Consider the following 22,791-nt stretch of genomic DNA (forward strand, 5'->3'; position numbering starts at 1 on the left):
CTGGCCACCTCATGTGAAGAGTTGATTCATTGGAAAAGACTGATGCTGGGAGGGATTGGGGGCAGGAGGAGAAGGGGACGACCCAGGATGAGATGGCTGGATGGCATCACTGACTCAATGGACGCGAGTCTGAGTGAACTCCGGGAGTTGGTGATGGACAGGGAGGCCTGGCGTGCTGCGATTCATGGGGTCGCAAAGAGTGGAACACGACTGAGCGACTGAACTGAACTGAACTGAACTGAACTGAAGAGATTTAAGAGTGACTAAACTTAGCGTGTGGGAAGGGCCTAGAGGCCCCACCTGACAGGACTGTCTCTCCCTTATTTTCTTCAGCAATTCTGCTCCCTCTCAGAGACTCTATGTAGCAAAAGAAGAGCCTCCAAGAAATCAAAAATAACTTTCCTTAGAAAGCAGCTTACTGATCACCTATATTACGCAATCAAGAGCCTCAGGCCTCCTTCCCCCTCGCCTTCTTCCATCCAAGGAATTTCTCCAACCTTACACATTACTCTCCCTCAGAGGAACTCTCAATGTATCTCTCTCTCTTGAGTTACGTTTCTAATGATACTTCAGTGTCCCTTATAGATCCACTGACAGAGTGACTACCTTATGGGCCTGCTCTCTCTTCAGAAATTGTATCTATCGAGAAACAGACTGAGTGGTTTGTCTTAGGTAAATGTATTCAAGCTTGTAAAGGTTCTAAAACTGCTCAGGTTCTTCCTCTCTGCGCCTTTCAGGGATACCAGGTTGTGAATCACAACAGTGACGCTGTGGCCTTTCATTTATTCAGAGGGGGAGGGTTCTTCTCATATCTTTTTTTTTTTTTTTTGTTTAAACAAAACAAAACAAAAAACTGCTAGGACCACAAGTGCTTTGAGGAGAGAAACCTGGCCTGGATCTAGATTCCCTGTTTCTGGTAGTTTCCCCAAATGGGTAGATCCTGAGAGTATGGACTCTTTCTCTGCAAGGGACAGAAAGAGAGACTGTGAGAGTGGGGGAAATATTAAAATCAGGCCCGTCTGAAATTTGAATCCTTTTGCCTTTCAGTAGTTTTGACTTCTTGCCTCCAGCTGACAGCCCTTGCCGTTGGAGGTATAAGCACTGTTTTCCCCCATTTCGGTGGAGACTTAGGCCTCCGTGGTCCCCTTCCCTCCGCCGGCAGCCTCTCCACAGCGCTGACCTCTGCTCACTCCTGGGGCTCTGACTCTGTGGCTGCCCCACCTCTGTTCCTACTCCTCTTTCATGAGCAGCTCTGAGGCAGGGAGGCTGCCTAATTCCAAGCTTGCGCTTGCCCTATTTGAGGATGAAAGGGCCTGATGTTGCCGCCAGAACTTCCTATCAGCGTTATTCACTTGGCATGGAAAGTCAGAGCACTAAGCAAAGCCAGACAGGGAAAGGACCACCTTCTGCCTGAGCTGGTGCCCGGGCCTCCTTGACCTCTTGGCCACTGTCTGGGAGTTCTTCCATCTGTTTTACTGCTGAGCAGAAGTAGCTGAGAGTTTCTATACTAACTCAGCTGAGTCCCTGAGAGAGAGGTTTGGACATGAAAAAGAACTTCATATACATTTAACTCTAACTAGGACAGGCTTCATACTTTGTGAATCCCAGTGCGAAATGAAAGCACAGAGCTCCTTGTGCTTTCCTGCTTTCAAAAAGCAAGAAAAGGGGTGCCTTGAAAGGTATTAGAATTTTCCTTTCTTTCTGGTTTTTCTCTTGACCTATCATATTCATTTTTGCTGTTTAATCTTGTAATCCTTCACAGGCACCCAGGGGGCCATGCCCTGTGATTTGAGGGAGCTGTGAGGCCTGCTACTATGGGGTTACCCTTCCTGCCAGCTAGGTCCTGGCCAGGGGTGGGGAAGTCCAGCCAGGCATCTCCCTTTCTATAGACTGGGCACCCTAACATGGAGGACAAGGGACCCCTAAGGGTACTGAACCTCAGTACTACTCTGTAGGCACCTGGATCGAGGGTGGGTGAAAGGCTCACCTTTCTCCTGTCAGTTGCCTGTTGAATGCACTGTGGTATTGCCTGTCTTAGATCTGCCCCCCTGAGATACCACCCTGCCCCTCCCTGCCCCTGTGACCAGGCCTTTGCTGGGGTGGGGCAAGGAGGGGAGGTCAGGAGAGGCCTTGAGTTGCAAGGGGTCACAGGACCTGGCTGTCCCAGAGAGACAGGGGAGCCGAGGCTCCAAGTCCCTGACACACGCTTCACTGTGCCATTGGACTTCACTTACAAAACCCGAATTCAAAGAAACAGCTAGTGATAGTTTCAATATGGCAGCTACTGAGCCTTAAACCCCAACTTTGGGGCCTATTAGAGTTTGGGCTTCATAGTGTGGCAGTGGGCCTGCCTCCATGAAGCTGGCCCTGACTCTGACCCCAGTTCTTCCAAGGCTGATAAACTTACACAGTGAAGGGGGATGGACTGCTGGGCTGTGAACTCCTGAGCCCCCGTCCTGGGTTACGTTCCGTGCTGGGGCTTTGTCCACAGGGAAGGCACTCTCTTTCCCCCTCTTGCCCTCTTCCTTGTTCTTCTGAAAGTACGCCTGTGTCTCCTCGAGGTTGGTGGTGAAAACTCTTGGTGGAGGTGGAGAGGCTGTGGGAGGCTCTGGAGCAGAGGGGCCTCTTCCCAGGAAAGCTCTGGGAGCTCTCCATTAACACTATCCCCTCTGAATCTTTTTTCTTTTTTCCTTCTCAAACAGCTACAGAAGCGTTTGACACGAAATCATGCTCGGTACTTGCTCTGAACTCCCCCACTGCTCCTATAGCTGAGTCTGAGAAAGTTTCACTGAAATGGACTTCCCAGCCCAACCTACTCGTGGGTGACAGGGGGTCCATGTTGGGTTCTGTTGGGGGCCCAGGCTAGGGAGAAGGGGACATTTTTCTCTAGGTGTCCAACCACCATTCAGCCTCTTTAGGGCTCAGTTACTGAGAGCTTGACCCCAGGCCTCAAGCACAATGCGGGTCCTGAGGAGCCAAAGATCAGGGAGGGCTTCACAGCGGAGGTGCCATTGAAATAGACTTGAAGGATAAGGAGGAGGTGCAAAGAGGGGAGGAAGTGGCTGCAGGTGGAGGAGAGTGGGCTGCTAAGGGGAAAGGGTATGGGAGCGTTGTAAAGTGTCAGGAATGCTGGGGACAGGTGTCTGGAGACACAGGCAGGAAGCTCCAGGCCAAGAAATCCAAGTGAGGGCAGAGGAGCCCAGGAGCACTCAGCAGGCATGCGTGGCTGCCTCTGAGCCCACTTGAGGGGAAGGCGGCACATTCTGAAACAAATGGACTGTGGAGGTGTGGGGGGCTGATCTCTAGGCCAAAAGGGATAGAGTGCCTGGGGGACGGGTCCCTCCTGAGCCCTGTGGGGACTGGCGGGTGGGAGTCTAGGGCTCCATGACCTGCACCCAGGGAGGCAGTGGACCCCACTCCCTGAGGGAAAGGCATCATTTCTCAGTGTCCAGAAGCTGGGCCTGCTGTTTGGGGATAGATAGGGCTTAGGAGGGAGCTATCTCCCGCAGCCCTTGAGTGATGAGGACACTGCTTGGGGATTGGGGAGTAAGGGGTCCTTTTAAGGCCGTGACAGTAGCAACCCCAGGGCCCATGGCCCAGCTCTCAGGGGGGCAGGTCCTCTTTGAGGACACCATGCTTCACGCACACAGCCCTTCAGAGTCAATGCAGCCCCCTTTCACATCTTATTTCAGTTCATGCTCATAGTGGCCCCTTTCCACTGGTGAGGTGTTAATCCATCTCAAAGACAGGGCTTTGAGGGTCAGCACTGAGAGGGACCTGTTCCCTTCAAATACGGTTGGTCCATGTGAGGGGCACATGCTGACCATCGATCGTGTATGTGGCTCTAGGTATCTGCAGCGCCAGGAGTGAAACTGTCTTTCTAGGCTGTTAGCCGCTGATTTTACCAAGTACATGACGTTCAGTTAACCCCCTAACAGCTCCACACAGTAGATAGAGTGACGCCCAAGTTGCAAATGAGGAAACAAGCTCAGAGAAGTTACATAACTGACTCAAAGCCACCCAGCTGGAAGGTAGCAGAGCCAGCATCCAAATTCAGGTTCCCCTGACCTTTCCATGTGCCTGAGTGAGCCTAGTATGTGAGGGCCTAGACTCGCAAACGACACAGGACAACAGGGCAACCGCCGCAGCGGATGTGTGTGCAGGCTGTCACGAGGCCACAGAGGGACAGCCAGGCTGAGGGCATGTGGTGTGTTCATGGCCTCCCAGGTGGGTGGTGTGGCTGGGACAGAGGTGACTTTGGGAGGGCCCTGTGGACTGAGCTCAGGGTTGTGGATTTAGTCCTGTCGGTGAGGAGAAGCCCAGAGGGTTCGGGTAGGGTCATAATGCAGAATTTGCATTATGGATTATATGTGTCCAAAAGATCACTCTGGTGACTGGGTGGAGAATACCAGGTGGAGAGAAGGTGTTAGTAAAGCTGAAGGGGGAAGCCTGGAGGCGGATAGCCCACATGGGTCAGTTTTGCAACAGCAACAGAGGAAAAACTGTGTGTCTTTCTCAGATATGTAGGATTTTCTTTTTTTTGGATGAAACAGAGCTAGATATGGCTGGAGGACTGGGCCATGTGAGACAGAAATAATTCCATTTTACAGGTTGTTCTAACTTAATCTTCAAGTCCATGTTTCATAAAAGAGGAGAAAGGGAACTCTGTATTCATAGCTAGAATCTCAAGTCACTTAAAATGAAAATGGCCCCTATTTGGGGGCTGACTGTCTTGGTGTCCAGCCCACAGCTCTGTACCTGTATCACTCTCAATATGCACTTTTCTGATCTGTAGTCTACCTATGGGCGGGACTTATGCAACTTATTTATCTATGGACTTGCTGGAATACTCATGGCACTATTATACCCATTTTTCAGATAAGGAAACTGAGGCTCAAAGAAGTTGGGCAAGCTGCTGAAGCTTCTGAAGCCAGATTAAGTCAGTCTCTTTTGAATATGGACTAAGTTTTGTCACTGTACTTTTTGACTTAGGAATTGGGACATTTGACTTATGATAAGTCTGTGTGGCAGCTGAGTGCAAGAAATTATCTGGCAGGAGCTGAAATATTGGAATATTCCAATAAATAAATATTTGAATATTCCAATAAAGAAATATTGGAATAGGGGCATTCTCGTGGCTTGTAGGACACAAATATTTGGAATTTTTACTGCTGGAGAGAACCCTGGAGGAATGACTGGCCAAGAATTGTCAGCTTCAAGGTCCCAGGCTGCTCTGAGATGGCTCTCCTTCCAACACAGATGGATGTGAGCAGAACAGCAGCTCTGAGGATGAGCCGAGAGGACAGTGTTGGGTGTCATGTGTACTGTGCTGTCTGCTGGGCACCAGCTGGTGGTGGGGAAGCCTCCTGGGGGTGAAGGGGGGGGCAAGAGGGGCAAATGGGGAGCCACTGAGTGTGTCTGCCCAGCATCACCCAGTCACACACGAAAGAAGGTCTGTGACGTCCCCCTGGGGGCTGTGTGCTGAGCCCCAGGGTGCAAGGGGTCTGAGCTGGCAATTCCTGGCTGGGCTAGAGGCTGATTTAGCTCAGAGGGATGCCAAGACCAGCATTTGTGGGAGGAAGGGAACAGAGAAGCCAGCCACCCACAAAGAGACAGATGAAATGTGCAAAGCTGGCTGCGGGCCCAGTGTCAGAACCAAAGGCTGCAAGCAGATGTGACTGATGATCTCAGCGTCCTGCAGAACCACCCTGGAGAGCAGGTCCTGACCAAGCAAGGAGAAAACCTCTGTGCCCTGCCCTGGTCAATAAGGTAGCCACTGGCCACTTGTGGCTGTTTAAATTTAAAGGAATGAAAATGAAATAAATGGAAAATGTCAGTTCCTCAGTCTCATTAGCCACACATTAAGTGCTCAAGAGCCAGAGATAACTAGATGGTATGGATACAGTACATTTCCATCATTGCAGAACTTCTATCCAAATGTAAATTATCTCAGTAATAATTTTAGCATTGGTTATATGTTGAAACAACATTTAAAATATAATGAGTTAAATAAAATACATTAATATGAACCTCACATGTATCTTTTTACTTTTATTACTCTGGGTAGCAAATTTGTCAATTACCTGCATGGCTCAGATTCCTACAGGACAGCCCTGAATTGATGCAAGTAGGAACACGCCTCCATTTAGCCATCGTCTTTAATGCCACAGCCGTTTGGTGGTGATGATAGCTTGATGATGGCTGTAAAAACCGTTCTGCTTGATGATGGCTGTAAAAACCCTTTCTTAGCACAAAGTTACAGAGTCAGCCTAGGCTGAGGGGAGAAATGCAAGCTTTGGAGCTGGAACAATTTAGGTTCAAATCTCAGCTCTGTTTCCCCATCGGCTGTGTGATTTGGGGCACATAACTTCTTTGTGCTCAGTTTTTTCATCTAAAAATGCAACCAGTGAATGATCCTCTGCACAGTACTGCTTTGAATCCTAAAGGAGACAGTGTCTGCAGAGGATCTGGCATAGGCCCGGCCCTGAGGGCACCTTAATAAATGGTGCCCCCTTTTATTCTTTTTATCACTGTCATTAATGTTTTTAGCATGGAAGTGTAAGGGGTTATGGCCAATCTCTCTGGCCTCAGGCCACTCACTTCCCTGCCCCCCACCCCCACCCCCTGCCGCCTCAGCATCCTTGCTCTCTTTAATGACCCCCAGAGATGGGGCAGCAGGCAGCCAGTCAGCACCCTCTCTCAGGCACTCACCTGCTGGCAGCTGCTGGCCCATGAGGCCCGGAGGGCACCCCAGTTCTCTGAGCGCGTGGCTTTGCTTTCCAGGTGCATGCGCAGCTGTGCCTCCAGCTCCTGGCTGACTTTCTCCAGGGCATGTACCTTGGCCATGTATTCCACCAGGCAACCCCCTAGGTCCTCGACGGCACCAAGGTCCCTCTCCAGGCTGGGAGCAGGTGCCGTGGCCAGGCCTGAGCTCCGCAGGCCCTGCAGGAAGACGCTGCTGATGCCCAGGGCCCTGCGGGTCACGCGGGCACCTAGGCCACCTGTAGGCCCAGTGGGTGTCATCCCTACATAGACCCTGGGTGTTCGGACAAGACCGCCCACGGCAATGGTCCTGGAAGCTGGGAGGCCGTCCAGGGAGGACGGTGACGGAGCTGCCCTGAAGGGCGCCTTGTGCCTCTGCAGAGGCATACTGGAGCTGGCCCCTGCAGGCGCGTCCACCACCACTCGCCTGGTGCTCATCTCCCCTTCTGCCTCTGCTGTGCCTGGGGGACTTACAGAACCCAGTGGTTTTGGGTTTCCAGCCCCAGCCTCCCCGTGACTGGGCCTCTCTGGAAGCTTCCCTGTGCCAGGGCTGCTTTGTCTGCTGTTTTCCATGAGTTTCCACGATTCACCACGCTGAAAGGGCAGCGGCCCGCCCAGGGCTGTGTGCAGAGAGGCGCTCAGGCATTCTCAGCAGGATCATGTGCCTGACCTCCTAGATTTTTCTGCGGGTGGTGGGGAGGCTGGATCCGGGTAGGCTGTGGGGGTGGCTCATCTGGGCCTGTGTATTTCACTACCTAGGAGGGCAAGGCCAGCACCCAGCAGTCCCATTTCACAGATGAGAAAACTGAAGCTCAGGGCTATTAGATCAGAGGCAGAGAGAGTGGCTGAGCCAGGACTGACTCCAGGTGCTTCGGGGCTAATGTCAGGGCTCTCCAGCTTTATCTGTGCTGCGTGCGTGACTGTGGACATGTGCCCGGAGATGACTGTGAACCAGCCTTGGTGGGAGGCAGCCCCAGGGACTCAAAAGAAACAAACTAAGCCTGTTGCTTCTTTCAGGCTCCCTCAGACCCAGCAGCAGATCAGGTCCCTGCCTGGTGCCTTTCTGCCCCCGAGCATGGTGTTCGTCAGTTGCTTGACCTTGACCATATTGCTTCCCTTCTCTGCACCTTATTTTCCATGCACTGGCCTGGGCTCTAACTTGCTGATGCACCAGAAAGGGACTGTGGGCAAATGCAGTTCTCGCACATGTTGGCCGTACATGCTCTGGATGTTCCCCACACCTTGCCTTCCCCATCTGCCAGAAAGCTAATAAATATAAAAAGAGGTTTTCTAGTTAAAAATCTTAAACGGTGCTCCAAGCTAGTATTGGATGACACCCTCTGGGATTTAACTTGTGCCCTCAGTATCCAGAAAGGCTCTTGCGGTCCCCAGTGTAATAAAATGGACCTAAAATCCCCTGCATTTAAGTTTAACCCTAGAGAAAAGAAGTAACCAAAACCTAGATCCTGCCATGTGGGGATGCACCTCGAGGAGAGAAGGGGAAGTGGTGAGCTGAATATAGCCAGTACTGTGCACATTCCCATGCTTACTACACTGAGTTCTCAATTTGACCTCAGGAAGCAGGATCAAGGTTGCCATGCACTGCCGTTAGGGCTGTGCACTGCTCAACTCCAGGAGTATCATCACACAGCCTATGACCACCTGTTCTCCCTTGTGTGATGAGAGTCCTGAGGGCTGCGTGACTTACCTGAAGTCTCCTGTCCAGGAAGTGGCGGAGCTGGGATGAGAAGTCTTCTTCTGACTCCAAGTCCGGTGACTTATCTAGAATCCCCCTGTCTCCTAACACCCAGAAAACAGGGTACCTGCCCCAGGTCACACACGCAGTTAAAAAAGCTGGTCACTTACTGGAACATTCTATGTGCTCTTTCCTTTTTTTTCCCCTTCCACTTTTTCTATTTGAAATGACATGGAAAGTACTTTATGAATATCAATGTTGAATATGTGATTATCAGGTTAAGTAACCAATCAGATCAAGTAAAGGCTGGCAGTGCCCCTTGTTTATTTAGACGAGGCTTTCTTGCTGTGAACGGAAAGCACCCTTTTTTGGTGTACCTGAAGGCCCATGGCTCCCACTAATCTGCATTATAATGATATCCTCCTAAAACAGGTGATGCTAATGGGCCCCAGGAGCTGCAGGAATTCCAGGATGGATCACTCAAGAATGAACAGAGAGCTCAAGCCACAAAAATTGTTGCAATGGTGCCACATTTAGGCACTGTTAGTCTATGAAATGGTGACATTCCGTGGTCAGGTTAACTTCATATTTCTCTGACTGAAGATATTTACAATATGGTTCGGAGTCCAGGAAGGGGTGGATGAGGAGGATGTATCTTGACACCAATATCTCCAAAGACCCATAGACAAATGACTTTTGGGGGAGAAATCCCAAGCATGTCCTAAAGAATTTGTTTTATCAAATGATAAATGGCTATTAGCTCATCACACTGATAAAAATCCAATTTACTGTTAAAATAGATACAGATGGATACATGGTGTTGGTACTTAAGGAAGACTTAAAAGTTATCTAAAAATGAAAAGAATGCAAAATGTATTAGCAACTTAATCCTCTGGCTAATAAAATAAGTTTATTTATATATACATGATAGCTGAATTCTGTGTATAAGGAAAAATAAGTCATACATCCCACATATGTATATATAACATATGTATCTCTGATTACATATATTATATATAAATTCTACTTTACAAACAGATTTCTTTCTCTATATACACACACATTGATATTGTAAATGCAATCACTGACAGAAATATTATGATAAATTTGAAAGATCAGACAGCAATGCACTGGGAAATGAGTCTCAGAGCAACATGTAACCTGCTTCCTTGTGGGTTGAAGAGTCTTTGAAGAGAGACAATCACCAAACTCATGTTTAGTACATTCATACGACATTGAGAACACACAAGTTTAAAGGCCATTTTTTAAAAGGGAAAATGTAGGAAAGGAAAAAGTTATGATAAAAAGACCACAGCAATAACACAAACATATGACTCAACATTCAAGTTCAGGTCCCAATCTGACTATAAGAACATCTATAATCAAAATATACTATCAAACTATCTTTCATTTAGAGAAAGAAAGTGTCAAAGCAGTTATCTTCTCTATCAGCCGCTATATATTAGGGGAAAAAATGGATAAGCAGCCATCTCTGGAAGCCCTTCTCCTGTCTCTGGGGGTCTGAGCCTTGGTTTGCGGACCCCGGGGTGGGGGTGGGGCAGCGGGAGACCACCGACAGAGAGACCAGGGAGAGGTGAAGACCCCTGGTGACCCCCAGGCAGGTCCGCAGCGCCCAGCACAGATACAGTGATGTCTTCTGAGAGATCCGCTTTGGCAACCTTGCTATTTTAAAACCCTGGGAGGAAGGTTTAGAAAACTACAGCTCCACTGTACTTTTGGAGCTCCAACTCCAAGGCTTCTTCCACAAACATGTTCCTCAGGGGTGTGATGTGATGGTTTTTTGAGAAAACAAAGGTGAACCCCCAAACATTGGATCCTTGAGGAAGGGCAAGCATTTCAAAGCTCCGGGGCTGGGATCCACATCCAGACGGTCTCCAGAGAAAGGCACCGTGTCTAATGCATTTGCGGGTGGTGGGAGAATGCGGGGATACACTTGAAGGGGAGCCTCCTGCTGGCGGAGGGGAAAGCAGTCCTGATGTTAGCACAGTGGGGGTTCCCTGAGGGGGCTGTCAGGGGGCGTGGCCCGAGGAGGTCCTCATCCGCCTCCACGCTCCAGCCTTTCTCCACACCTCGGATGCAATCACCCTCGACAGCCAGCGGTGCCGTCACAGGGCTCAGGGCTCCCTCTTCCTTGTCCGCCAGAGTCCTTCTAGGTGCCCAGTTCCCGTCACTGAGGTGCGGATGAGGGGACAGAAATGGGGTCCTTCACACTGAATCGAGAGGAACTAGAGCTGTAAGAAGCCGCAGAGGCCGTGCACTTGGCCATTTCAGTATCCACTTGTACAGGTCAGTCTCTTCTCTCACCTGCCTGGGGCTGCTGGGACCCCCACGTACAAGGACAGTTATTAAGAGAAGCAATCAATGCAACTGCTTTGCTTAGAAATACCTTTATTTTATAAAGGCCATGGATTGTTCCGCCAAGATTTTTTTTTTTTTAAACCACACTTATAAAAAAGATGTTGACAATTCTTAGGAAAAAAAAGCTGCTGAAAATGTTTCTCATCAAGTCAGGGTTACACAAAGATTATATTTATAATATATATTTGTATATTGATAAGTTAGAGATGAAAGGTAGGGGCCGGTAAAGCGAGGGCTGCTGCTTAGATCTAGATCTGGGACACTTGATCATTTCCCACAAACAGCGTTTCTTGGCAGAAGGGGTTAACCAGGACCATCCCGGTATCTCTGTAGTCACCATTGGCCGGGGAGCGGGGCTCTGACAGCTGGTCCTGGAGGACAGAGGGAGGAGCCAGGGTGAGCTGGGGAGGGGTCATCAGGTGGCCATTCTTACATACCCACCGGAACATTTACTTCCACTTGGGAGCGCTTGGTAAACATGAAAAAAGTTATTGAAATATAGTTGACATACAAAGTTACATGAATTTCCAGTGTACTACATAGTGATTTGACATTTACACATATTATGAAACGGTCACCATAAGCCTAATAACCATGTGCCCTCAAATAAGGTTATTACAATATTATCGACCATGTCCCTTATGCTGTACCATTACACCCGTGAGGCTTATTTATTATATAACTGGAGGTTTGTACCTCTTAATCCCCTTTACCTATTTCACCCTTCATCTTAACCACTGGTCATCATCCTTACTGCTGATGCTGGGGTTCAGAGATTTGCCTGCTCTTTTTTCAGATCTTCATAGCAGCTTCCAAAGAAGAGTTCCTGCTTCCTGAATCATCACTCTAGGCTGCAAGAGGTAGCATTGCTGTCCACACACGTACAGCTGTCCACGGTGTACAGCTCGCTGCCCTAGTGGGCAAAACCGGGTCCCCTTGGGCCCCAGACTCTCCTTCCACCTTTTCCCCACAGACCTCCAGGAGGCCTCACCACTTTTCTTTCCTGAACACACCCAGCGCTTACTCTCCTCTTTCTTCTGCTGAGACCCACCTGCCAGAACCTGCAGCGCTCATTCCACCCTCCCGAGTTCTCCCAGAGCCTGGTCAGAATTCTAAGCCTGTTTCTTATAGCACTGGATGTACTGAGCTGAATGGATCTGAATTTCTGTGTGACTGCACAATAGGTAGTGAAAAATTCAGTCCATCTACACAGCCCCAGGAGGGGGAAAGCCCAGAAACAGACAACCCGCTCAGGTCATCTAAACAACTTCGGCCTCAGCCGTGGAGGCAGATGGGGGCTATGCGATAGCAGCTCTCAGACTCCAGCCCAGGTGCTGACATAGAGAAAAAAAGCCACAGTTTGTTCCAGTTCCACACAATGGAAGTCTCAGAGTCTGTAGGCTATTGTAGTGCAAAGACTCAGTGGCAGACTTGGGTGTAACTGGTTTACGCCAGACCAGCTTAGAAATGGCTTCAGTTTAAGATGTCATAATTAATACTCTGAAATTTATTTTTAAACAAAACGTGCAGACTTTTTTGATTTTGTTTTCATTGCACTATACTCCCCCCAAAATGAATAAAAAGCATGCAATTTTTGACAAGTATAATTATTTATGGGTAATAAGGAGAGAAAGGAAGAAAGGCCATTTGTTGTAAAATGTCTTCAGAAGACAAGAATGTCCTTCGCTCATCTTAGGGGTGGACGTGGGGCCAGCTGTCTAAGAGAGGAGACCAGGGCGGCGTGTCAGCAAGGGGACAGAAATCCTCTTTCTCCACTGGGCTTTGGGGTTAAGCTGATGGGGAGTTTGGAGCCTGAGATGTGCTGTGGTTTTACAGTCCTCACAAGAGTTTAAGGGCAAACCATGTGGGGGAAGTTATTCTGTGTAAAAAAAAGAGAAAGTTATATAGAAAATAACTAAGGCAGGAAGGGAAAAACAAGGAAGGAGGGGAGGGAAAAAGAGGAATGAAAGTTTCCAAACGCTTCTGGGCACCACAATTCTGCCCACACAATTCTGTTTTGCTGTTTTCATCAGCCCAGCAGGGGAGCAGGGTGCCAGGGAAACTTGCTTAGGCGAAGCACTTGGCAGCCTCCAAAGCTGGCATCCTGGCAGTGAGCTCATGGCCCTATGACTGCGGTGGCTGTGTGGGTGGGCAGGGCCTCTGTGCCCAGGGGACAGGGGACAACTGCTGTTACTGGGAATACAGCGGGATGAGGGGAGCAGGCCGACTGGGAGAGGGTGAGAAACCCACTCTGAAGCCAGCCAAGCTCGGTGCTGCTGCAGCCCCCTGACCCTGGGTCCTAGCAGGGTCTCATGGCCTGTGTCCCACGGTGGCCTAGGGCTGTGGGTGCTGTCCACCAGCACTGTCCTCTGGCTTTTGGTTTTCATTTACCAATTTGTAAGCAGCTTAGGGTCCAGGAGAACAGAGCCCACACGCAAAGTGGGCCAGCCCTTGGGCCAAGTTACCTGTTTTTTTTTTTGTTTTTTTTTACTCACTGTGACAGTTTTCAGGAACACGCCTGCCACCAAATTGTACCCTGGCCACGCTAAAGATTAATGCCATTGTAAGGCCTGTCCCTCTGATTGTCCTTCAGCTAATTTTTTTTTTTTACTGAGTGTCCACTGTGTGTCAGGCTTTGGGGTGGATGACGGGTAGATCGTGAGCAAAGTTCACCCATGTGAAGACCATTTACTGAGTACCTACCACATACTCAGCACTGTTCTAGGGGCCGGGCACAGGGCGTGAGGAAGCCTCCTGCCCTGGGGCAGCATGTGTTCTAGTAGGTGAGATGTATACTCGCAGTCAACAGAGAGAGAAGGGTACAATGCCAGGGGGAGAGAAGTTCTGAAGAAAATCGAAGCAGGTGGGGACAGAGCACAGAGTCGGGGGAAGGTGGGGTTCTAACCTGTGTCGAGCAGTCAGGGGAGGCCTCTCTGAGGAGGCGGCACTGCAGCAGAGGCTTGGAGGAAGTGAGAGATGGAGGCAGCGGGGAAAAGAGCATTTCAGACAGGTGCCAGGACGAGCTTACTCTAGGGACTGAGACCTGTGCTCCTGGGGGGCCTGGCAGAGCGGGGAGGAGGTAGGCGGGGCCAGCCTGAGAAAAAGCCCCCTGGGAGGAATCTGGACTTTGTCCAGAGTGTGAGAAGCCCTGTGAGGCTTGGAAGTCGTGACTGACATGAGGTCCTCCCTTGAAAAGCTGGTCTGGCTGCTGTGTGGAGGACAGGCTGCAAGTGGGGACTGGGGGCAGACAGCGGCTGGGAGAGCCGTTTGCAGAGTGGTGGCAACGATCCCGGGTTCGAGGGCGGGTGTCGTTGGGGTGGGGGGTGGCCACAGTGCTGGTAGTGAGACCTGCTCATGTGGAGGAAAAGCCAACGGACGAGGGGCTGTTGACGGATGGGATGTGGAGTGTGTCAGAGGAGAAGGTGGCCAGCAGTGCCATCTGATGAGAAACACCAGGGGGCTTCCGGGTGTTGAGGTGGCGGGGAAACGCTGAGAGGTCAGTCTCGGGCTGTTCACTCTGAGATACCGGTTAAATGTGTGCATCGGTAGCTGGGCACATGGGTCTGGAGCTCAGGGGAGATGGCCAGGCTAGAGCAGAACTTGATAGTCATGGTGAGAAATGGGACTTAGAGTCATGGGACTTTCTCACAGAGAAGAGAAGCAGTGGGAGCACTGAGCCTGGGCCCTCCTGTGACTGGAGCTTGGGGAAAGGACAGGGGGCCATGATGGAGGTTCCGGAGGAGCTGCTGGGGGTGGGAGGGAACAGGACAGGATGGGGCTGGGATGCCAGTGGAGAAGTGGTTTAAGGAGGAGATGATTGAACATGCCAGTACTGCTGGTAGGCGGAGTAAAATCGGTGCCTTAGAACTGCCCCTCGGGGTTAGCAGTGTGGGGGCAACTGGCTATTCTAGTCGGGGAGAGAGATTCAAAATTGTCATGTCAGACCTGTGGCTGTGTAATTACAACCCTGGTACGTGCCACAGTGGAAAAGCACAGGAGCTGAGACCTGATGATAGGAGAGAGTGCCCAGCTCGGCAGTCAGGGGAGGCTTCTCTGAGGAAGTGATGGCTGGACTGCACCCTGAGTGGTGGGTAGGAGTCACTGAGTGGACAGTGAGGGGGATGCCCAGGAGGGACAGGAGACACGCTAGGAGACACACCAGGAGAGGGAAGAGCTTATGCACAGCCCTGCAGTGCAAAATAACTTGGTGCCATAATGAAGTGAAAAGAAATCCAAAGTCATCTGAGCTTCGCAGATGAGGGAGAGGGCATGACATGAGGCTGGAGGGTTGGGTGGGGACAGGTTTACCTCACAGGCCCTCCCTGAAAAGACTTTGAACTTCGACTTACCAGCAATGGGAAGCTACGGAAGAGTTTTGAGCACAGCTGTGATGTGATCACAGGCATGTCTATAAAAGCTCACCTGGATGCTGGGGGGATGGGTCTGCAGGAGGGGAGGGGACTGTTCCACCAGAAGCATGCTCAGCCCCACGCCCACCTTTACTTAGCTGACCACCACCCTTCTCCCGGACCATCTGAACAGCATCCCTTACTTATTTCTCATCTGTCTTTCTGTCCTCACATCCATTCAGCCATCCAGTAAACCATCCATTCTTTCCTTCTCATCCATTCACTGATGATGATCATCAGCACAATCTTTCTACAACTAGGTCACAAAAAGCTTAACTTTCATTGACTCTCCGCTGTCCAAGACTAATGCACAAACCCCATCCAACTTCATCCAAGGCCGTGCCTAATCCATCTACCTCTCCTGGGGTACCCTGGCCCCTGCCCCACCCTTCTGTGAGAGTGGAGAGAGCAGTGATCTCTGTAGTCAGGACATGGGGTTCAAAGCCCAGCTCCCTCACTGGCCGGGCTGGGGTTTCCTGCACTCATTCACTCTGCCAGCACTTGCTCTGCAAGGCTCTTCTCCGTGGGTTTCACAGCCTCTAACTCTCCCCATATCCCCCTCGTATCCTACTCTCCCCGTATTATCTGAATGATGCCAAGGTCCAGTACCTTAACCACATCTCGGAGCCTGGACCCCTTCCGAGCAAGCTCCCACCTTCACAGTCCCCTGAACACCTGCCACCAAACTGTCCTCAATGAACAGTTGTTGGCCTGTTCCCAGAAACCCAAAGTCCCAAGAAACGTGCCTCGCCAAGCAGATGCCCTTTTGGCAGGGCTGGGGCGGGGCCCAGCAGCTCAGGACCCTGCACGTTCGTGCCACCAGGAGGAGGCTGTAGAGGCGAGCAGATGCTCCTCTCCCAGTGGCAGTCCTCCCGGGGGCAGCCCTTGGTTTGGGGCTCATTACCTCAGAGGTTTCCAGGGACTGGATCTCCCTGGGAAGCTCCACGGCATGCTTGCTGAAGTAGTCCATGGTGATGGCGTTGTTCCAGTAGCTCAGACTGTTCTCGGGGTTGGCCGGCTTCTTCTTCCTCCGCAGGCAGCACACAGTCAGCAGGACCGCTGCAGAGAGAGTCCCCGTTAGAGAGAAGGAGGGGCGGCAAGCGGGGCCAGCATCGCGGAGGGAGGGAGGCCAGGTGGGACCGTGAAAGTCACACATCCAGCCACTTGCCCCGCTCACTGATTCGCTTGTTCATTAGCTCAACGAATATCTATAAACGTGGAGCATCTGCTTTGTGCCAGGTGCTGGGGACGGGGGAGAGAAGAAAAAGACAGGACCACCCTGCTTTCCTAAGCTTCCCTCCTTGCTTGTGTATGGAGGGTTCACAGGGGTTAGACAGTATAGGAAGATAACTGTTCAGAAAAAAGGAAACACGGGGAAGTGAGGGAGACAGCCGAGGGGAGCTGTGGGAGGGGTTCCATCGTGAAAAGCTTCCCTGAGCAGTGACTTTATGGCTGAGGCTGGCACATGGGGAAGGAGCTGGCCATGGGTGGAACAGGGGCAGTGTGTCCCAAGTGGAGGGAACAGCACGTTCAAGGGTCCTGAGGTGGGGACAAGCTGCATGTATGTGAGGAAATAGCAGCATGGCTGGAGTGCGGTTGGTGTGGGAGAGAGTGAGGTGGGAGGTGAGGCAGGGGCAGGAGGGGCAGGAGGTTTGGATGGAATTTCGGATACCTGGTCATGTTGCAGTGCCAGGGAGTTTGCTCCAAGTAAAGGCCTTGTGCTCTTACTGCAGGGGGTGGGGGTGGGGGTGGGGGGCGCCCCAGAGCTCAGCTGCAGGAAATGTCACGTATGTGCCAAGCTGTACCTCAGGACTGAGGAGGAGTGTTCCCGAAGTGGGAGTGTGGCATAGAGATGAGCAGAGCCCAGGGAACCTTACAAATGAGCCTTGACTTCCACAGAGGGCAGAGGCTCAGAGCAAAATCTCTAGGCAGAGGTCTTGGGCCCTGATAAAACTGTTGCTCCGGTCTCATTACCACCACCATCATCAAAAACAAATAGCTGCTAACAGTCCTATAGCATGTATGTAGGGCTCCAGTACTCTAGAAACATGAATTCATTTAATCCTCCATGTAACTCCATGAGGTCAGTACTATGAGGGTCACTATTTTACAGGCAGGAATGGAGACTTAGAGAGGTGAAGTGACTTTGCCCAAGAGCAAATCCAGATGCCTCCAAAGTCCATGCTCTCAACCATCCGTGGTTCTGCCTCACAAAGACAAGCCAAATGCTGACATGGAAACCTCGCTGCACAGAGAGGTCTGATGCCGCCTCCACACAGCTCGACGTGCCACGCTGTTTGTTCAGTCTTGGACTCTTGGGGGCACGGGAGGAAGGAGCATGTTTGGAGGCTGCTGCTGAACCATGTGTGAACAGAGTGGCTTGGACATGCTGACAGGGAAGGCTTCCAAGGTCAGAGAGGTGGTGTGGCCTGTCCTGGGTCTTACAGGGGAACAGGGATGCAATGCCCCAGGGAGACAGGAGCCATCTTGGGGAGAAGCCAGTCAATGAAGACTGGGCACCTCCTGCCCAGGCTAGCCATTCCCAGAGCCCATGGGGTGGCTGAAACTCTGGATCAGGAGTAGGCATGGTTGCACTCAACATCCTGGTGGTGCCCATCATCTGTGCTGGGGGGTGGAGGGCAGGCTGAGCTGTCCATAGAGGCTGGTACTGTGGTGGCAGTGGCCACCAGGGGGCAGTGGAGGCCCATCTCTGCCCACAGCGGCCAGCAGGCTTGGTGGTTTTGGGGGCCTGTGCCTGCCAGGGTGTGGGGGAACTGCAAAAGTTGGCATCCACACGGGCTGAGACTTCAGGGCCCAGAGCCCAGAACCGTGCAGGCTGACTGAGGAATTCTGTAGCTCTTTCCTGCTGCTGGCCTTGCTGGCATCTCTACCTGAAAAGGCTTCCAGGCAAGATCAAGAGATTGGGCAAGTTTCCATTCCATCCAATCTGCTTTGATCAAAAAGACTTCTACTTTTCTTACCATTCTTCCAGGTCCTTTCAAAAAAGTTTTAAAAATAGAAAGCCAGTTTCTGAATACTTGAGCTCAAAGACATTTTAGACTGGCTGGTAGAGATTCTTTCAAGCTTTGTGGGTTTCCTCCCTTCCTTCCAAAGAGCCCTTTCTTCAGCTGGTTGAAGGAAGAAGGGGTGAGGAGGGAGGCTGCAGAGTCAGCCTGAAAGTCTGCTAATTTAGGGCACACCTGCCTGTTTTATAGAGGAGAAGACTCTGATGCGGAACCCAGCTTGCCACAGGTCACAGCAAGTGGCAAGGCTGGGGTAAGGCCCTGGTCCCTTCTCTATTCTGGAATTTTTATTCTTCACTGTCATTTTCACCCTACTCCTGGGGCTGGAAAGGTGAAGCAGCCCAGGGGAATTCAAGTTGGGGAAACCCAAGCCATAGGGTGAGGGCAAGGCTGCATGAACCACTCCCTCCCACCCCACCCCACCCCCGCCCGCTAACCTAGGTGTGTGCAGGTTGCAGAATCCAGGTCCTCTGGATCCCGGGCCAGTGCCCTCTGAGCCCACACTGCCCCTGCTCCAGGGCCTGGGCATGGTTAGGACGCACGACCAGGGTCCTGCCCTGTGGGAAGGGCTGGGGGTCGGAATGGGGAGTTCTGTTCCTCACCTTCTCCTCCTCCCATGTTGTTAGCACTCCCAGCCTGATTATACATCTATCGGGGAGTTCTTGGTGCCTCTCAAACACCAGTTCACTTACACACCAGAAGCCAGCCTGGCTACAGGAAGAGCATAGGCTTAAGAGTCCAAAAGACCTGAGTTCAAGTCTGACTCGGCTGTGTATCACACTAGGCGTCACTTCATCATGCTGATCACTACAGACCCGGTAGGGTTGTAAGGATCACGAATGCCGAATGCTGAGAGCACTGCCTGACACACAATAGGTGCTTCACTAATACGAGTTTCCTTCTTGTTCTCACATCATCATCCTTAAAGGGAGACCCTGAAGGAAAAATTGGGCTGCACGACTGTTGCGTGGTTCAAGGCCAAGGGTTAGGTTAGTACTTTCATTATTTTGGGGTCTGAGCTTTCATCTCAGAAAGAAAAGTTCAATCAGATTTATGGAGTCTCTATTTTATTCCCAGGTGCTCTACCGTCTGATTTAACTCACAATATGGCTGCCTGAGGAAGGTGCTGGCACTCTTCCCATTCACAGAAGAGGCAACTGAAGTTGCCTAAACTTCTAAACCACACAACTCTGCACACTCGGGTGTGAGCCGCGCCCTCTCCCATGTCACTGAAAGCTTCAACTGCTCTGTTTCTCCAAAAGGAAACGCTGTCGAGACCCTCGAGGAGGTCAGTAGGATCCTTATTTCCTCTAGTTTTGAAACTGAAATGAGAGTGAAGCCAAGTTCTCCCAGCTTCTCCAGCACATCAGTAGGGAATCAGCCACAGCTTGTTGGACGTGTGACAGGAAGGAGGAGTGTTGCTGACGTGAAGATGGAGCCTGGGTACTGTGCTAATGTTTCTGGAAGGGGCCTCATTTCAGGGCTGGGACCTGCTATACGATGGGAAATGGACACGAAAGCCTACAGGACCCTGAGGGAGGGTGCTCTCTATCATCTCCCTCTGACTGTGTCCTCATTGGGCACCTCCCCATGGTAGATGCTGTGATAGGACTTCAGATGCATCTGCTGTCCCTGACAAGGCTTTGGAGCAGCAGCTGCAGCCCCGCAAGCGCCTGAGCAGCTCTTCTGCTGCACGGGGCAGCCAAGGGACCGCCCCTGCCTCCGCCCCCCTGACCCACCACCACAGGTGTGCTGAGGCCACCCTTCCTAGGCTGCTCCCAGCCATTACTGATGGAGCAGGTCTGTTCCCGTGGGACAGGAAATTCCTCTAATGGTCTGAGGACTCCCCTCACCTCGTGGAATCTTCCTCAGGTTGGCCATCCCAGCCTTTTCCTTCCCAGCCCTCCACCTCCTTCTTCGTCCTTTATATCAATAATTCAAAGGTGTTTGCCCAATAAATCTCTTGCAGGCCTAATTCTGTTTTGGTATCTGCCTCCTGAAGGCCTTGAACTAACAGTGGACATTAGTCCTATTTTTGCAGGTGAGAAAACAGTGGCCCAAGGGTTAACCTGTCCAAGTCCCAGGGGCAACTAGTGGGAGAGCTGGGTTTACATCCAGGTGTGTCTGGTTCCCAAGTCAAGGCTTCCTGTTACAGCAGGGTCCCTCTCAGGCTATTCACACGAGTTTAAAGTTAGGCAATGAGAGAGGGCAGGGAGCTCTGTCTCAGTTTGGCCCCTCACTAGGTAGATTAGAAACCAGAAACCCTGGAGGAAAGGATTACCTGAGTGGTGCCAGCCCATCTGTGGACAATTATTTCCTCACTCCGGAGGTTGGGGGAGGTCAAGGGAGGCCTCAAGGTGTGGAAGGAGGCTGGGCTGGACCAGGTGACGGGGAAAGCAGGTTTGGGGGCTCATTGACTTTCTGGCCTGGTGGATGGAGATGTGCCTGAAGAGGCTCCAGAAGGTTCCTGCAGGGGGTGCTGGTTGGGAAGCACAAGGAAGAGCTGTGAGTGCGGCCAGGACACTCTAGTCCAGCCTCGGAACACCCCGGGGTAAGCCTGCCTTGTTCAAAGGCTGCCCCACCTCCTTCAGTTGGTTCATAAACCCCAAGGAGACAAACCTGGTCACACTTACTTCCCATCCTAATCTATTCTTTTAACTGGAAAGAGTCTTCTGACCCAGGTTTCTTTCTTTCTTTTTTAAAATAACTACAAAGTCACTGGGGTCTGTGAGTAAAGGTACCCAGACACACACGGATTTGAGTAACATTCGCAGAACAACTGGTAATATAGCCACAAGCCACCTGGCATAAGGACGCATTCTCTCTGCTGCTCCAGTGGGATTTCTGTACGCCTGGAAGGAGGCCAGCCTGTCCCGGGTAATGTGCATATGAACTCTCACGAGTCCTGGGTCAGGGAGAGGCTGCTCTGCTTTGGATGGCTCAACTTGGATTGATGCTGAAAAATATCTGTAACTGGCCTTGTTTCCTGCTTTTGCCCCATGTAACTTCCATCTCTTCCAGGGAGCCTGGATGAAGACATTCTCGACAATGAATGTGGTACGTGCAGGCCAGGCCAGAGAGACTGACAGAGCCACACAACCGACCTCCTGATGGAAACCCAGAGCACTGATAGCCAAGAGCAGGGGCCACTTCAGCACCAGACCCAGAGGCTTCCAGCAGGAGGTGGTGGGCTGTGCGTCCTGATGGTGGCAGCAGAGACCATCTCAGGAGCTACCCAGCTCCCAGACCCTGACCAAATGTGGCCTGGATCCAATCAGTTTCAGTTCTCAGCACATCTGAAACTGAGTGTGGCTGTTCCCAGTGTGGCTCAGGAGACAAAGCATTTCTCAGACCTGGCACAACATACATCCTTCCAGCTGCTAGAAAAGGGCTCATGATCTGAAAAGCAGGTGCGATTGGTGACAGCCCCTCTTGAACAGACCTGAGACTTGCTACAATCACCTTCTGCTTCCACCAGAAACCGGGGACTTGCTGGCCTGCCCAGGCAGCCCCAGAAAAGCTGGACCAGGGCCCGGACTACTCAGAAAAGCCAGATGAGACAATCTATGCATGTACTTTGTTACAAATGCAGATTGCCTGAAATATCTGGCAAACTAGCCAAAGAGGAAACTCTTCTTTGAGGGCTGGAGAGTGTGCTTTAGGATAAATGTTGCTGCTGAGAAGGTCTGACTGTGGGGCCCCTAGACCTGGCCAGGCTATGAGCTTTCAAACAGCACAGCATTTTAAAGCTGGACAAGCATCTTCTTTCTCAGTGCCCCTCTCATCAGGACCTTCACACGGCCAGCAATGGTCCCACAGGACAGAGGCAGCCAGGCTGGAACCCTGCTGAGTGAGGGCTTGGCCTGAGGATGGTGGAAGTGCAAGACAGACACCAAAGGAAGCAGGGGCTGTGGGTCCCAGGGGAAATCTTCCTTTCTGAAGTAATATGCTCTCGCCCAGCGGCTGAAGGCTCCTGTCAGTGCCAGAAGCATTCTCGCGGTGCAGTTCCAGGCTTGTCCTCGCTTCTGTCTTGGCTGATGTTATTACACATGGTTTAGGCAGCCCATGGGTTTTCTGCTTTGCAGTAAAATTTGATCTAATTTCAAACCCATATATAGCAGAAGGGCTGGAGACATCTTCTTAGACCTGCAAACCCAGGTGGGTGTGGGCTGTGGGAGTGCAGGTAGGGAAAGGGCTCCGGCAGCTGGGTGGGGGAAGCTGTGTCACACATTTCTGGGTCCCTCGTGCTTGAAACAGTGCTTGGCACACTGAGCACTTGGGAGATGCTGTTGAGTCAAATGGATCATGCCACCAGGTCTGGGGTGGCTCAGGTGTGACTGGGACCCTGGGCAAGTCACTTCACTTGGTGACATACTCCTTTTTACCTGTATGGTGTATCTGCTTTGTCTTTTTATTTTATTGCTCTAGCTAGTCTGTTTTAAGGATGAATGATTAAAAATAGTAGGAATTCCCTTTGTAAACTAGAGCCTCTAGACACATGGAAAGAATGGAAAATTAGAAA

At 51.2% G+C, this 22,791-nt stretch overlaps 2 protein-coding genes across 2 annotated transcripts in view; both read right to left on the reverse strand.

Moving 5' to 3' along the window:
• Window positions 1–7,200, reverse strand: part of BFSP2 (beaded filament structural protein 2) — a 75,464-nt gene extending 68,264 nt beyond the window's left edge. The window contains exon 1 of the mRNA XM_052645656.1: window positions 6,712–7,200. Within this exon, the coding sequence (XP_052501616.1) occupies window positions 6,712–7,200 (489 nt within the window). The remainder of the gene's footprint in view (window positions 1–6,711) is intronic.
• A 3,865-nt stretch (window positions 7,201–11,065) lies between these two features.
• TMEM108 (transmembrane protein 108) overlaps window positions 11,066–22,791 on the reverse strand; it is a 429,003-nt gene continuing 417,277 nt past the window's right edge. The window contains exons 5-6 of the mRNA XM_052642188.1: window positions 16,151–16,305; window positions 11,066–11,208 (exon numbers count right to left, since the gene is read on the reverse strand). Of these exons, the coding sequence (XP_052498148.1) occupies window positions 11,086–11,208; window positions 16,151–16,305 (278 nt within the window). The 3' untranslated portion in view covers window positions 11,066–11,085. The remainder of the gene's footprint in view (window positions 11,209–16,150; window positions 16,306–22,791) is intronic.

This window comes from Budorcas taxicolor, chromosome 1, assembly GCF_023091745.1.
Source record: "Budorcas taxicolor isolate Tak-1 chromosome 1, Takin1.1, whole genome shotgun sequence".
In the NCBI taxonomy this organism is placed as follows: Eukaryota; Metazoa; Chordata; class Mammalia; order Artiodactyla; family Bovidae; genus Budorcas; species Budorcas taxicolor.